This window comes from Schistocerca americana, chromosome 5 (genome assembly GCF_021461395.2).
Source record: "Schistocerca americana isolate TAMUIC-IGC-003095 chromosome 5, iqSchAmer2.1, whole genome shotgun sequence".
Lineage (NCBI taxonomy): Eukaryota > Metazoa > Arthropoda > Insecta > Orthoptera > Acrididae > Schistocerca > Schistocerca americana.
Window position 1 is genome coordinate 712,493,314 of NC_060123.1, and position 17,358 is coordinate 712,510,671.

At 43.4% G+C, this 17,358-nt stretch overlaps 1 protein-coding gene and 1 non-coding gene across 2 annotated transcripts in view; both read left to right on the forward strand.

The window, feature by feature from the left end:
- Positions 1 to 16,835, forward strand: part of LOC124616653 — a 157,899-nt gene extending 141,064 nt beyond the window's left edge. The window contains exons 8-9 of the mRNA XM_047144982.1: positions 7,113 to 7,358; positions 16,543 to 16,835. Of these exons, the coding sequence (XP_047000938.1) occupies positions 7,113 to 7,358; positions 16,543 to 16,764 (468 nt within the window). The 3' untranslated portion in view covers positions 16,765 to 16,835. The remainder of the gene's footprint in view (positions 1 to 7,112; positions 7,359 to 16,542) is intronic.
- Positions 5,012 to 5,086, forward strand: Trnat-ugu. The gene has a single exon. It is a non-coding gene; the product is annotated as a tRNA-Thr (tRNA).
- Positions 16,836 to 17,358: the final 523 nt, after the last annotated feature.

A 17,358-nucleotide genomic window follows, 5' to 3' on the forward strand; every position in this document is an offset into this window, starting at 1 on the left:
CACGCTGTATAAGAGTTTCATCCAGCGCACTATGCAAATATCTGCTTTCCCATCGACTTTTGGCTCACCAATTTCTTCGTTAAACTTACTCACACATACTACAGCGTCCTCGCTAGCTCCCTTCATCTTAATGTCTTCCATTTGAAGCTGCTCTCTTCGCATTCGAAACCATTTACTGAGGTGAATATTCTATTTTTGAATTACTGTTAACCGCTTTTCTACGATGCTTAAATTTGCCAGTAGTTTAACCCTGTCTTTATGCTTCTAGTCACCAAGTCTTATTATGGAGTTTGGTCTTGTACCCACTTGATACTATCCTCATGGTTCTTTAATGTATTGTTCCACGGAACTAGGATTTCTTCCTAAATCTTTGTTAATTTTTCGGGTAGTGATTTCTCCTTTTTATGATGCCTCCTTTTTCCTTGCCAGTTTTCTCCATTTTAAGCTAATTCGTAATGTACATCGTATTTTTTTTTCTTATAAGATACCATTTAAGTTTCGTTACTTCATCCTTCTCTCTTCTGCAAAGTTTCCTGCCATTCTTTCCTCATAACTTCACAATGCCACTGTTACATATTAAAATCTCCCTACGTTTGTGATTTTTCTACCTTTACATCGATCTCTTTTTCTATACACGTGTATCTGACGTATTCTAATTCCCTTTTGTTTGTGTCATCGAACTTTTCTTCCTTAGTGTTGCTGATATCTAAAAACTACAATTTTTAAATTTGTTCTGTGTTCTTCCTGCACTCATCTTAGTTCACTAACTGTCGTAGTCATTAAACACATTCCTGTTTGGTCCATACTGTCGACCATTACACAGAGCGTAAACAGCAACCGTTTACAACATACGTCAGTAGAGTACGGGCCATAGATACGAATAATTTTTAATTGATCACTTGCGGCCTATCAATCCAGGAATCAGCCTCAAATTGGCCTATAAATGCCACAGCAACTGCAGCGTATGTTCGTCGCGGAGATTTTCAATACCTTGTAGCTCACGCATGACATCGACTTAGAAGGCTATTCTGCTAACATCATTAATTTAAGCGAAAGCGTGAGGATTATGAAAGGAAAAAAGACTTTGTAAACGTTATGCAAAAACTAATTACGTGTAGAATTCTCCGTTTCACATAATGCCTTGCCTGGACGTCGTGTTCTGAACCGAAGGTATCCTGCCAGATGGATTGGTCGAGGAGGAACAGTTACTTGGCCTGATTCGTAGGAGGAGGCCAGACAAATAAAAGGATTTAACTGTCAATTTCATGCTGTTAAAATCACAATACTTTGACTCAAAATTTACACAAGTGTTACTTTTCATTTTGTGAAAGAACACGGCATTTTGAATTCAAGGAAGATTTCAGACAAAGTTTTGCGCTTCGCACATGCGCTGTTGCTTTTTTGATTTTAGTTTGAGGATTTTTTCGGCCTGATAAACTACAAGGATCTTACATAAAATTTCTCGTCTCTACGTTCACTACATTCCATGGTACGTCGTGACCAGTTACTGTTTACACCGCTTATTCGTCATTTCCTATACGTGTCGTATTCTTCACAGTAAGCCTCATTGTTGGAGTCTCTGAACATGACTATAAAATTTATTCTTCGTCTGTTGCTTTGCATGATTTCGGTCTGCATAAGTTTTTAGTTCTTTCTGCGCCAAGAACTTTCCTAGTTTTTCTTCGTTCTGGCTATTTTCCTGATAACATTTCTCCCCTGTTGTTTACAAAAACAGTTTCGCTGGCGTACAGGGCTTGAGATTTTATTGCCAGGTTGTAGTGTCTAACCTCTGTGTGCCAAGACGTGCGCTTTTGCAGCGGATGTCATGCTTCATTCCGTACGCTCTCTTGCATAATCAAAGTGTCTGTGCTTCCATTTCTAGCTAAGTTAGTTATACGATCTCGCCAAAATACTTGAAGCGTCTAATCTTTTCCATTTGGCCGTACTTCACGTTCGATCTCTAAATGTTAAATTCAATGCAGGTTAACTCACATCAGAACAGTGCATGCTCTGTTGACCTTTTCTATTTGATTGAAGCAAATTCACTGTCTACAAAAACTAAGCAGCATATCGCAATGTCGTTTTCCTTCGTCCAAGCTGAAGATGCTTTCAGAGTTATTGGGTTTTTAATCCCCTTTCACTTTTTCTGATGAATTTATCTAGAGTGAGGTTGAAGACATGTGACGACAGTCCACCTTCTGGGCGAATAGGAGTTTTAATTGCAAACAGCTTTGATGTTCACCCCTTAAGTTGCAATTAGGACTTTATTTCCGTCAGTGTTTTGTTAATGAAGTACCTTCTAGGTGGCCAAAAAGAGAGTATCAGCCAACAGAGAGATATTCCTCCTTGAATTGGGTGAAGATGCGGACGATTGGTTGCTGTGGTTCGCCTTATGTTTCAGCGTTCTTTTCAGGTTCAGGATCAGCTCTTCGCCTGACTGCCCTTGTCAGAAGTCCACTTGACCTTGCCAGATGTTATGTGTATGCTGTGCTTGTGTCATTTGAGATAAACATTCTGAGTATGTCTTGTACGTGACGCGAAAGCTCGACATCCACTCTTGCGGAGTTGCTGAATGATTATGCACTTCCCATGACAGGCAGTTGTTCCGCCTGCCAAGTATCTGTGATGATTTGTACAAGCTCTTCGAGGGTGTTTTCTCCCTATACCCTGCAATTATTTAGTAGTAATGCCCTCCTCTTCCAAAGTCCTGTTGTTTTTTAGCCTTCGGGTACGGCTACAGATTTCATGTTTGGTGTGGGTCGAAATTCAGGGTCTGTATATACGTTTCAGCTCTAGATCCCCAAAATGGTGTCATTCCCTGAAGTTGAAATCGAGAGTAAAAAATATTGGAAGACATTCGCTGCGTTGCAATAAGGCAATGCTCCTGTACAGTGAGGGTTACAGTTGCATATCGGTTCTATAGCAGCGGTGACAGCTTTACTTATGCGTGGATCAATTTCACAACGAGACTCAACGTGCTGTGGTGTCACAGTTTATGAATGAAGAAACGCATAACTCATATTTTCAGGGATTTTTACACTTACTGGTAAACTCTGAGGAAGCCGGAGCAGTTTCTCGGCCGTGACCTTGTAATAGGAATCGTATTTGCGTGAATAAATTGAGGGAAACCATCGAAAACCTAAATCAGCGTGGCTAGATGGAAACTGCAACTTAAATCCTACCAAAAACGAGAGCATATTCTTAAAAAAAGAACGTAACCATATTCAGCTTATCCTGGTGTATAATAATCTCGTGTGTATACAGTGTGGCAAGGAAGTTATTTAGTACTGTCAAAGGACAGGGCTGCACTGTCAGTTCACCTCTCAGTAGCGATCACAGGACGCTGGGGACTGCCTGTAACAAACACTGTCTCATAACATAACACTGCACACACTCTCAGCTGACATAAGCACGAAACATGATTTCCATTTCGTATATCACAATTTCCCAGTAAATTGCATGAAAAATGTCACATTTCTTCATAACGAGTGCTACGTGGACCACAGTAAGATGGTACGGTATCAGTATTCTCCATTTATGATATTTGCTCTCTTTCAAGTAAGTTGTTTCATTATTATTTTCTGGCGCTACATTTCTTAACAGATCCATTACTTATCTGACTAATCATTTGCAGCATAGAATGTTTTACTCGAGAGACACTTACTATTTTCATTTTTAAATCCATTTTCGCCAATAATCTGATTAATCTCCTTGCGTAACATACTGTACAATTTTATTCTTTGGTGCGGAATGTTGTTTCTGGTGCCCTATTATTTCTTTATTTGTAAACATTAAGTCTACAGCGACTTGACGTTTCATCTGCCATTTCTCAGAGAACAACCTATTAACTATCTTTGCTTTCACATTTAAAATTATAAACTCTGGTAATAATGTTCGTGGGACAGTCTGTCCTCTGCAACATCTATTTAGCAGGTACTGTGGAACACCTCGTCGAGCGGTAAGTGAAGTACACTGTACGCACAATTCACAAATCCCTAGGCCCTAAATCGTACGGATTATACACGATCAGAGATTGAGTATCTTAATATTAGGAGTCACCTTTAGGAGATTATTATTTGCAGTGGTACAAGTCTTCTGTTAACAACTCGAGGTAGCTGCGTGCTTGCAAACCACTCACGTTCCATAACAGGCAACAGCGACACACGTGCTGCTACATTGTGAAACAGTACGGAGTGGTCTGTGATGCGTGAACGGTGGCTGCTACAAGATTATTGCAGGAACTGGGAAGATGGGCGACGCCTCAATTCGCCTACGGTGTGCGGGGGACAGGACGAACAGTCCTGGTGTATCTGAGCAGAAGTTGTTGCGGACGACCGACGTTAGCCTCCTCAGGCAGCCTGAGGCCGCCGACGCGGCTCCGAAACCACGCCGGCCCGGATCTCAGGCGGCCTCTACATTATGACGTGGCTGGCAGCCGGCTTCCAAGTGGATACGCATCTATATATGACGGTAGTATCTGTTCCCGAAACAACAGTTACCGTTGATGACCATGCAGCTTTGCTAGAATGAAATGATAATTAAATGGGCACCCTAGCTGCAACCAGGCGATGATATACTTCACTGGGGACATGTTGAAAATGTGTGCCCCGAGCGGGACTCGAACCCGGGATCGCCTGCTGACATGGCAGATGCTCTATCCATGTGAGCCACAGAGGGCACAGAGGATAGTGCGCCTGCAGGGACTTATCCCTTTTAATTATCATTTCATTCTAGCAATGTTGCATGCTCACCAACGGTAACTGTTCTTTCGGGAACAGATGCTACCGTCATATATAGATAAAGTATGGCTTCCAGGCCATGACCTTGTGCGAACGCACACACTATGCCCGAACTCGTACGGGACTTGGTAGATTAATCTGCCACGAGTAATGAGTATGATGGCAAACATCTATTAGGCGCACTACGAATGTAGTGGTGTGGACATATTGGGATTGTGGGTCTCACTGGAGGTCGTCAAGGGGTAAGTCCCTGCAGACGCACTATCCTCTGTGCCCTCGGTCGCTCAGATGGATAGAGCGTCTGCCATGTAAGCAGGAGATCCCGGGTTCGAGTCCCGGTCGGGGCACACATTTTCAACATGTCCCCAATGAAGGACACGCATCTGCTGAGTCGCGGTCGGCCAGTAAGCGCCCGCGTCATGGCGAGTCAGGATGGACTATGGGAACAGCGAGCAACGGGGAACGACTAATTCTCACTCACCTTAGCCAGGCTGATGCAGTGCTCTAGAGTTTACCACTGTTTATCTTTCAATACTGGCTGCCAAATCATTACTCGTTATATGAAGTAGCACAAGTGTAATGTAGCGCCCGAACGCAAAGGAATGTGCACTCATTTAAATTGTCGCTAGAATGCAACATGAAGTAGTTGATGCACGAAACCGCAGTGTAACCTGAGGTGCTATTGGTTGATAGGTATCTTAGCTACCTGTCTAATTGTCCAAAAGAGCACTTGTGACGGTGTGATTAAATTTTATAATTTGAACAGAGGGTATGAGCTGCACTTGCTGCTATAAGGTCTAATGATCTGAGTACTCATTTAGGGTCATTAGATCCACATCTGAAAATATGTAGTATGACCCCAAAGTTTTAAATGACCGTTTATTGAGAGACATGAAATGGTTAAATCTAAACAAAGCATCAGGACCAATGGAGTTCTCTATCTATACCGAATTTTCGGCTGATTTAGACCCTCTTCTATAATCTATCGTGCATCCCTCGAACTAAAAACTGTTCCTAGTTATAGGAAAAAAGCAAATGCCACTACCGCCTTCAGGAAGGGTAGTAGAAATGATCCACAAAACTACCGTCCCATATCTCTGGCACAGATTCGCTGTAAAAGCTTAGAACATGTTCTGAACTCAAACATAATGACGTATCTTTAACAGAATGACCATGTCCATGGCAACCAGCATGGATTCCGAAAGCACCGATCGCGTAAAACCCAAGTCGCACGTTTCTCACATGACACACTGAAAGCTTTGGATCAAGGCAGTCAGGTAAATGTGGTATTTCTTGATTTACGAAAAGGATTTATCTCAGTACCACACCTACGCTTATTGACAAAAGTTCGATCGTAGGGGTATGAAGTGATATTTGTGATTGCATTGAGGACTTTTAGGTAGGGCGGACGCAGCAAGTTATCTTTCATCGAGAGTCATCATCAGATGTAGGAGTAACTTCAGGTGTGCCGCAGGAAAGTGTTTTAGGGCTGTTGCTATTGTTGTTGCATAGTGAAAACGTTCCGTACAATATAGATATTAACCCGAGAGTTTTTGCAGGAGATGCAGTTGTCTATGATGAAGTACTGCCTGAAAGAAGCTACATAAATATTCAGTCAAACGTTGATAAGATTCCAAAGTAGTGCAAAGTTTGGCAACCTTCTTTAAATGTTCAGAAATGTAAAACTATGCACTCCACCAAACAAAGAAAACGTCGTATCCTATGACTATAATATCAATGAGTGTCTGTTGGGCAACTCATGCAAATACTCGGTGTAACGCTGTGTAGGGACATGAAATGGAGTGATCACATAGGCTCAGCTGTGCGTAAAGCACGTCGTACACTTCGGTTTATTGGTAGAATACTGGTGAAGTGCAACCATTCTACAACGGAGATGTTTACAAAGCATCCGTGCGACCAGTGCTCAAGTGAGTGGGATCCTTACTGCATCAAATAGAGCTAACAGGACATATTGATCGTATAAAGAGAAGGGGAACGGGATTAGTCACATGCTTCTCTAATGTTTGGGAGGGTGTCACAGAGATACTGAAGAAAGTGAATTGCAAGACTCATGAAGATAAACGTAAAGTATCCCAAGTAAGTTCGTTAACAAACAAGGATCAGCTTTAAATGATGACTCTAGGAATATGCTACTACACGTTAGATATCTCTCACATAGGGATCGTGAGGAAAGGATTAGAATAATTTCTACATGCACAGAGGCATTCAAACAATCATCTTAGTGCACTCTGCACATGAACGAGAATAAACCTAATATCTGGAATAATGGGACGTAGCCTCTCGCATGCACCTCACAGTGGTTTTGCAAACTGTGGATGTACTTGGAAGGACCTGCGAGCCGTGTTGCTGCAGCTCGCGGTGAGCCCCGGCAGGCGTGGGCAGACGCTGAGACGCGGTGTGCTGCAGGGGACAACACGGCGGCCATCCAGCGGCAGGCGGCGTCCGCCCCCCGGCCGCCGCCCCCCGCCCCTCTGCTGGGGGCGGCCCTCGCCATCGCGGCTGCCGCCTCCGGTCGGGCGCGCGTACGCAGCTGATGGCGCCGCCGGCCGCCGGCCGCTCGCTTGGGCCTCGCAGTCACCTGCTCGCTTCATCAGACGGGTAATCTTTTCCATATGGCGTATCTGCACTTACCTTCACCTACTATCATTATATTCGTAAATACAGTTCTTGTTCGTAGGCGTACCTTAAAGTACACCAAGGTGCCAAAAGTCACCAGACCCCTCCTAATATAGTGTCGGATCTTCTATTGTCAGGCGTGGCATGGACTAAAGAAGTCAAATGTTTTTTATTCCAGTCTTTGATCACAATATCAGTTCCTTTGAGGATGACCGGTTTCAGCCAGTAATGACCGTCTTCACATCTGTTCTGCACCATGTCCTAATGTGAGTTCCAAAAATGACTGTGTGGACGATGTGGCCCATTCTACACCTTATTTTATATCTATGTGACGATTTTGTGCTGAGTATATTTATATGTTTTGACGATGCCACTACGGCCTCATCACGTTAGCACATGGTGTACAACAGATCTGAAGATGGTCATTACTGTCTGAAATCGGTCATAAGACTCCAATAAAAAACATTTGATAGTATTGGATCACTGTTCATATTCACGACTATGTAGCAGCTGGCGAAACTAAAGAAGTCGTCTGAAGTCCCCTGCAGAAATATTCAGCCAACTGCCTCCGTAGCCGTTCATAATTGCGAAAGTGTTACCAGTGTACAATTTTGTGAACGAATTGACCTCTCGACTATGTCCGATAAAGGTTTCAAACAGGCGATCTGAGTGCCCACATCATTCGCTCGAATTGTCCTGAATGTTCTTCACACCAATCAAGAACAATTGCAGCCCCGTGACATGGCGCACTGTGATCCATAAAATGAGCTCCATGCGTGGATCAGGATCATCTCTGGGTAGCCGAACATAACCATAAGCATTTTCGGTCGATGATCGGTTGATTTGGAACAGAGGATCCGGACCATTCCATGTAAACACAGTTGACACCATTACAGAACTACCACCAGCTTGCACAATGCCTTCACGACTGGGGTCCATGTCTTCGTGGGGTCTGTGCTATACTCAAACCCTACCATCAGGTCTTACCAACTGAAATCGCGACTCGTCTGACATTCCCCAATTTTCCAGCAGTCGAGGGTCCAACTGCCCAGGAGAGCCACTCGCGTCGGTCGTCTGCTGCCAGACAACTAAAGCAAAATTTCGCCATCCGTCCTAATGCTTAAGTTCGTAGTACGTTTCACACTTATTTCTTTGGTTATTTCATTGAGTGTTGCTTATCCGTTAGCGTTGACAACTCCACGCAAACGCTACTGTTTTCGGTAGTTAAGTGGAGGCCGTCGGTCATCGGGTTGTCTCTGGAGGGAGTATGGTATTCGCTGCACACTCTTGACACTGTGTATCTAGGGACACTGAACTGTCCAGCGATTTCAGAAATGGTATGTTGCAAGTATCTACCTCCAACTAGCCTTTCGCGTTCAAAGTCTGTCCATTCCCGTCACGCGGCCATAATGACGTCCTGAACCTTTTCACATGGATCACCTGGGTACAGATGACAGTTCAGCCGATGCACTGCCCTTTTATACCTTGTGTCCATAATACATCCGCCATCTGTATTTGCGCATATCGCTATTCTATGACTTTTGTCAGCTCAATGTATAGTTCCTCTTTGTTCACATTGGAGGTTGGGCACACCGAACGGTTAGTTCGAGATCTACAGCAGAAAGGGATTCGTTCCTACCCGCAAAACGACACCTATCTTTCGCGATGACTGAGAGATGTGTAGCTAACAAGCCTCATTGTGCGTGTAGTGCGGTGTTCCATCTGTGGCACTTGAACTATGAAAGACCGTGAATTCTGTTTCTGGCATATAGCTCTCCGTTGTCGAATAGCATCGAGGAGCAACCCTGAGCTTAACATGCCCGTGTGAGGAACAGGCCATCCATAACGCTGTCACATTACCCACTTTAGTCCACGACTGTGACGGAGTGTTTGGTCATCACGAATCTTACGCCACCACCTGCAGTCCTCTTGCTGCCCAGACACCTGCAGCTCCAGGCTTCCATCGGGCTGCCTCCGACGCCCCTCGGCCAGGGAAGCGGGCTCACACTACCGTGGCGGCCCAGACACTCCTCTGCAGCAGTAATAAAAAAGTGCCCACTCTAGTGGACAACGTGAAAAGCTCTCCGACTGCCCGCGCAGTACTGGTGTCCTTCACAATCCAGTGTCTCAGAAGCGAGATCGTGGATGATGCGCAAACTACACGTATAGGCTGTCACAGCTTGCTCGTGTGACTCAAAATGTTCCTGACAAGAACCAAGGTGCTGGATTTTTCAGCAACTAGTGATTGAAATTGCTTATTTTTCTCACTGTGAAGGCGAATGTGGGGATAGATGACTTTCCTGCTTTTATTTATTGTCGCCAGTTGTTTCATTGCTCTTGGAAAAGTATCAACAATATTAATATCTCTCACCTCCCGGAACAGGTATGTTTTAATTTTTCCTATAGATGAGATAGACTGAAAGTTTTATTTTCCAGAGTATTCGAATTCTGTGTCCAGGTTTGATTGGATTACATCAGTATATGAGTAATTAAGACGAAGAACAAAGTGCGAATAGAGTAGGAAACCGACAATGAGGTAGGAATTTTGGATTTAATATACTGGTAGGTAGTTACTGTGTTATTCCAGATTATAAGGAAGTATACATCTTGACTGTGTACTGCGAAGAAAATCGGTACATAGAAATAAATTATGACGCTTCGAATGTAAATAATAACTACACGTATTGTATAGCTCCAAACAGAAAATAAAGTCCAGAATGAGATTTCCACTCTGCAGCGGAGTGTGCGCTGATATGAAACATCCTGGCAGATTAAAACTGTGTGCCCGACCGAGACTCGAACTCGGGACATTTGCTTTTCGCGGGCAAGTGCTCTACCATCTGAGCTACCGAAGCACGACTCACGGCCGCTACTCACAGCTGTACTTCTGCCAGTATCTCGTCTCCTACCTTCCAAACTTTACAGAAGCTCTCCTGCGAGAGCCCAGGTGCTACGATAACAGTCATAAGGATACCGCGCTAAGGGTTTTAGAAAGTTTCTCCTATGTTTATACACTTCACTCGAACGAACACAGGAAATTTCTAGGACGAATGCGTTCCTTGTTTGATGACAAAGGAATTAAATAACGCTTTCTGCAACGGTGATACGAAAACGGTAAAAAGGAACAGGAAACGACAAGATATTCTTAACATTTGAAATATGAGAGGAGCCACTTTTAGAATTATTCACAAAATTTGAAACAACGCAATCATCAGTGTACCAGAAAAGCAACAGGGAAGACATAAAACTGTATGTTTGTCAGAGGAGATAACAGTCTTCATTACAAATATTCTCACTAAATGATAACAAACAAACAAATCTCAGTTTGAACTAGGCGTCGGGATAGCCCAGTCAGAGGTCAGTATTTCATGATGGACCGTATGAAACTATAAATGGGTTTACAGAAGGAAAATGCTTCTAAATCAGAAGATTAGGCCTACTGATTCAAAGACATTTTTTGAACTGGTATCCCAAAGTCAGTGCAGATGAAACACAAAGAATCTGGCTGTGGCCATAAACGGAGTAGCCATCCCGAAACAGTGCAAGAGATACTATACTGAATAGAAAAGTGTGAAATTAAAATTGAAAAATGCTTGCAGAGAATAGGATCATTCGACTAAAATGTATGCCTGACAATCTGGAAGTTATTTTTAAGTCACACATTCCAAATGAAGGCACGGTACACGTCACTGGATGGCGCCAGATCATCTCCTGTGCATGGAGTCATTTACCAGTTAGCTTCTAATGCAAGTAAACATTATCAAAAAACGAAGGAATTCCACAGAATAAAATTCTGACTACATCGGAAAATTAGCTCGAATGAGAAGAAAATTATGTTTATTTCGTTTGTGAATGCAAGACTTTGAAAGTTATGAGTTATGTTGGATCCTTTGTGGGTAACTGAAACTGCTGATCATGTGGATGCTGAGGCCATCAAACAAAATACCAATATGAACACTTAGGGAATATAACCCCTTAATAAAACGAAAATTCCAAACGTGAGTAAAAAAGACTGTGTGGAACCATTAAATATACACAGCTTCTTCGATAGTGACAGAAGCTGAAGATATGAATCAAAATTTGTGCCATTGCTGGGACTTGAACCCAGGTATCTTGCTTGCTAGAAATACATGCTGTCCATTACATGACTATAGCAGTATGGCTAACATAGGTACACAGACTACCCCCTTTCAGTGCCACCCATAACACAGACTTCAATTCACGCCTTCAGCCTATTTTTCCCTACTCGAATCGTTAGTACTGCCGAGATTCTCCGGTATTGGAATAGCACCACAGCTTTGTACGAAATGGGGAAACCCTGCCTCTACCTCAGGTGTAGATGATCAATTGATATGATGGAATTACAATTTCCCTGAGGCGTATGACTCTCAACTTTATCTTCGATAAGTAGGGGAAAATGGGCTGGCAGCATGCATTTAAATTTTTGTTAGGCACAGCATTAAAGGAGAGTAATTCATGCAACAGTGTTAGCTATATTGCTACGATGATTTAATCCTTAGCACATCTGCATAGTAAGCAGGAGAGCCGAGTTCAAGTCCCGGCCTTGGCACGAAATTTACTTCATTTCTTCAGCTTCTGCCATTATTAAAAGTAAAGTTGAGATTCATATGTGTCAAGGAAATTGTAATTCAATCTTATCAATAGATCACATAGTCCTGATGTACAGGGAGCGTTTCCCCATCACGTGCCAAACTGGGGTCGTATTCCAGCGCTGGAGAGACTCGGCAGTAGTGATGATTTAAGAAGGTGGAAAACGGCTGAAGGTATTAATTGAAATTTCTGTTAGAGCGGGCTTTGGAGTACAATAGTCTATGCGGGTGTGTTAGTTACACTGCTATGGTGGTGTAATGGTTAGCATATCTGCCTAGTAAGCACGAAACGTGGATTCGAATCCTGGCTGTATCACAAATTTCAATTCATTTCTTCAGCTTTTCTCACTGTCAAAGATAAAGTTGAGAGTCATATGTGTCAAGGAAATTGCAAATTCCATATCAGTTCCCAGTTCCGATAAACAGAGTTATCTTTTGAAAACTGCAAATCAATGAGAAATTGGGTTGCGCAATGTGAAATGAGAGGTGTAACATAGAGAATATCTATAGAAGATGAGAGATGTAATTAATGGCTATAAAGAAAGATTGAACTCAAAGATTTTACAAAGAATTATACAATTAATGCGGGCATGAGTGAAAGAAATTACATGACAAAGTGATGAGAAAATGACTCAAGATAATGATTTCGGGATCCTAGTATCAAAAATATACGCAAAATAATTCCTGATGGAATTTTAGAATGACATCAAGAAGAATGCAAGACTATACTATGTGAAAAATCTGGAAACGTTCGATACTGAGGAGTGAAAGATAAAATTATCTCTAACAAGAATGGTAACATTTGGGAAAGAGCGTTCACTGAAGGTGTAACACAAAATTACGCGATAAAAGGTTGCGAATTATGTGCAAACTAACTGAAGTAAGTCTTCCGGGGAATACAGTGGTAATGTGGTCCCATGACACTGGATTCACTTTTGGAGCGACTGCGATTGAAATCTCGTCTATTCAGATATTGGTTTGCTATGGTTTTTGTAAGACTCTGAAGACATGTTCTGGGCAGGTTCCTTAGAAATGAAAGCGGCCGATATGATCATGCCTTCCCCTCGCATCTGGTTGCTGTGTTGGCCACTACCTACCTCGGCCGTGATTAAGCGTCATCCTCCAGTCTCCCAGCCCAGTCAGCAACAGAAAACTCGCAGCATGGCGACTCTCATTGTGTAACATTAATTTAGAGGCAGATTTATTACTTGAAGAATTAAGAAGACTTTCTTAACGCGAAGTTCTCATTATCTTTCTCTATAGCAACGTTTATTAGTCTTAGATATGAGAACTTTTTCCGCTTGTAGTGACACGTTAATAAACTCTGCTCATTTCCGACGTTTTTCTGACAGCGGTGAGAGAAATCAGTACATAGCGAAACGATATTCGCCTCCATATGTTTTGCTGATTAATAACGGTCGGTCTTCTGTCCCCCCGTCGCACTGTGGGTGCTCCTGCTTTCTGGTTCAGAGGCAGACGTAGTGAAGAGAATGCGACTAGCGCTGCGTTTATCCCAAAATCTCATTTTAGAAGGAACAAAGAGATTACATATTTCTCAGTTGTCAGATAAATGTAACAGTGGATTAATCTCTAGCCAGAATAAGTTACTGTGACGGACACTAGTCAGGGTCTCCTAACTATACCCCTAGAACTGATTGTCCCATTAGCAACACGAGCCTCGTGGGGTTCTGAGCAATTCCGGAGTTGCAAACTGAAATATTGAGCTTCTCTGCGAAGCTGCTTGGACGACCCAATGGAAAGACAGGTATTCGAATTGGATTCTGATCTCCTTAAATGACATCAAAATTAAAATAATGTTATAAACTACGAATCTAACGGGACTTCTTATCATTCACAGGAGTTCTTTATCGGTCAAGCTGTAGTGGTCCACAAGTCAGATCTCCCGGTATCTTGAAGTGGCCAGGGTCTTTGTATTACTTTTCCACCCTCCTCAGCTAACTTCAGTGCAATATCTAGTCTCGATGAAGAGATAAAATCAAGAAGTTTGCTGGCAAATTAAAGCTGTGTGCCGGACGGAGAGTTGAACTCGGAAACGTTGCCTCGGCTCCCGAGATCGTGGTTCGGTCCGGCACACAGTTTTAATCTGCCAGTAAATTTCATATCTGCTCACACTTCACTGTGGAGTGAAAAGTTCATTCTGGAAAAATTCCCCAGTCCGCAGCCAAGACATGACTCCGCAGTATTTTTTCTTTCAACAGCGCTTGTCCCGCAAGTTTCGCATGAGAATTTCTTTGAAGTTTGGAAGGTAGGAGATGAGGTAATGGCGGATGCAAAGCTGTGAGGACGGGTTCTGAATCTACACTCACGCTCATAAATTAAGGATAATGCTGATACATGGTGAAACAACGCACTGGTGGGCGGTTTGCGGCTTTAAATCACCGCGGGGTATGACCATGCGGTGCATTTAACTTGTGGTCGTCGCACGGTGGCGCTGGCAGCAGTCCACATACGCAGAGGTGTGTTGGTACATGTCAGAGTACGGTGCAGCGAGTAAGTGTGCACACGTTTTCAGACGTGCTAATGGTGACTGTGTGTTGAGTATGGCTCAAAGAAGACATATTGATGACGTTATGAGGGGTAGAATACTAAGGCGATTGGGGGCTGGTCAAACACAGCAGGTCGTAGCACGGGCCCTCCGTGTGCCACAAAGTGTGATCTCAAATTTATGGCAACGATTCCAGCAGACAGGAAACGTTTCCAGGCGCTGCAGTACAGGACGTCCACAGTCTACAGCACCACAAGAAGACCGATATCTCACTGCCAGTGCCCGCAGACGGGTACTGAGTACTGAAAGTAGCCTTGCTCGGGGCCTTACCGCAACCACTGGAAGAGTTGTCTCCAGACACACAGTCTACCGACGACTGAACAGACATGGTTTATGGAACAGTGGTCCCAGGTTATGTTCACGGACGAGTCGAGGTATAGTCTGAACAGTGATTCTCGCCGGGTTTTCATCCGGCGTGAACCATGAACCAGGTACTACCAACGCCTTAATGTCCTTGAAAGGGACCTGTATGGAGGTCGTGGTTTGATGGTGCGCGGTCGGATTATGATTGGTCCACGTACACCCCTGCATGCCTTTCACAGAGGCACTGTCACAGGTCACGTGTATCTGGGCGTCATTTTGCACCAGTATGTCCGCCTTTTCAGAGGTGCAGTGGGTCCCACCTACCTCTTGATGGATGATAACGCACGGCCCCACGGAGCTGCCATCGTGGAGGAGTACCTCGAAACAGAAGATATCAGGCGAATGGAGTGGCCAGCCTGTTCTCCAGACCTAAATCCAATCGATCACGTCTGGAATGCTCTCGGTCGACGTTTCGCAACACGTCTTCAAACCTCTAGGACACTTCAGGAGCTCCGACAGGCACTGGTTCAAGAATGGGAGCCTATATCCCTGCAGCTGCTCGACCACCTGATCCAGAGTATGCAAACCCGTTGTGCGGCCTGTCTATGTGTGCATGGTGATCATATCCCATATTAATGAGGGGCTACATGCGCAGGAAACAGTGTCGTTTTGTAGCACATGTGTTTCGGGACGGTTTTCTCAACTTATCACCAATAATGTGGACTTAGAGATCTGCGTCGTGTGTGTTCCCTATGTGCCTATGCTGTTAGCGCTAGTTTTGTGTAGTGCCACGTTGTTTGGCACCCCATTCTTCAATTATCCTTAATTTATGAGCATCATAGTACCTTGAGTACGTTAGTCGGTAGGCCCCATGCTCGCGAGAGGCAAAGTCCTAATTTCGGGTATCGGTCTGGCGCACAACTTCACCCACCAGGAAGGTTCATATCAGCTCAAATTCAGTTGCAGAGAGAAAATTTAACTCTAGATAAAATCAGCATCATCACCTCCACTAATTTGTCGTCTGATACACTCAGATTAAACACCAATCTCTTCTGCTGGCAATTATATTGCGAAACTCTTTTCCGTGATTTAAGTGAGTAATGTAGGATAACGAACAGCTGTGTGGCTGTATGGAACTTTAGGGGAACTTGTTTTCCCTTAGGCTGAGCGTATGCGAGAGGTAAAAATTATTCCTGTTCTAAAATAAAGCATTATTTGGGAAGGAGACATACGAGCTCACCCTGCATAGTCGCAGTGGCCATGATTACTGATCCGACGTAGCTTTATGTAAATATACTTCAGACTGTGGGCAGACAGCGATAGATGAACACGTGTTAACTGGACATGAGAGACATACTGTTCCTTTTCGTCAGTAACTGTTGACGAGGAGGTATAATGTAGAAAATAATTTTGTTACAGCTATGTTGCGTTGAGGAATCCTCCAACGTAGCTAAAATTGTCGAAATTTCTCATTTGCAAGTGACTTCAGCGAAGAGTAATGTATAGACTGTACCAAAAACTGAGGGATTTAAACTATCGGAATTTAAACGCAGAGATTTTATCGCTCCAGAAATAAACAATTTGGTATTCTAAATAAATACCCATATAGCTCGTACAAATCCTCAATTCCTCGTCGCTCGCTATGTCCTAGAAAATTACAAAGTGTAACGCAACCGCTCTGTTCCAGGTGTGTCAACGGGCTGCCTGCAGAGAAGTGAACAGCTTGTTTCAAGGCGTTCTGCATTTGCTCCAGGATGCAGCCGAGGACGTAGTTCTTCGACAAGTGGACGCCAGGAAAGACTGGAACTGTGTGAATGAGGTGTTCTCTCCAATGAAAGAGAAGCCTTCTGTACAGATCTATCAAAGTGTGATACGTGGAATTACATTTAACGGAAAGTGGGAGACGTGACTTTGGGGACGAAGAGAAGTTATTTGAATTACACATGGCTTTGTAAATAAATGTATCATTGTTAATTTTAATGAACGTAGAAAATAAAGAGCTGAATATTTCTGTAACCCTTTCGCCGGTATTCGTCTTCAGTTTCACTGGCGATACAACAGAAATACAAATCTTGTGTTTTCGTGTTTCCGAGTGAGACCGTTATGATGTCAAGCGACAGAAACCTTGAATGTGAAGGCGATGGACGACTAGTGTGTGCAGCAACACTTGTAAGATGGTGGCTGCAATAACCTACAGAGCAAGTTTAAAAAATGAAGTCGTACTAGTGGAGGTTTAGTTCAGCTTCCCAAGGGAAAGTGTATTACACAAGGAGTTATGGTACTGAAACGGGTTAGGAAATGAAAAAAAAAAAATATCACGACACGTCCTTAGCACTTGGCAACTTTGAAACAGCTTTCGATAACGTAAAATTCAATAACGGTTCACAACTCTCAGAACGCTGAAGCTAAAATAAAGAGACAGGGGAATAAACTACAACATCCACAAATCCCTGGTGTCACTGTTCTTCGAAGGTACGTAGAAGAAGAGATAAAACACTTGAAA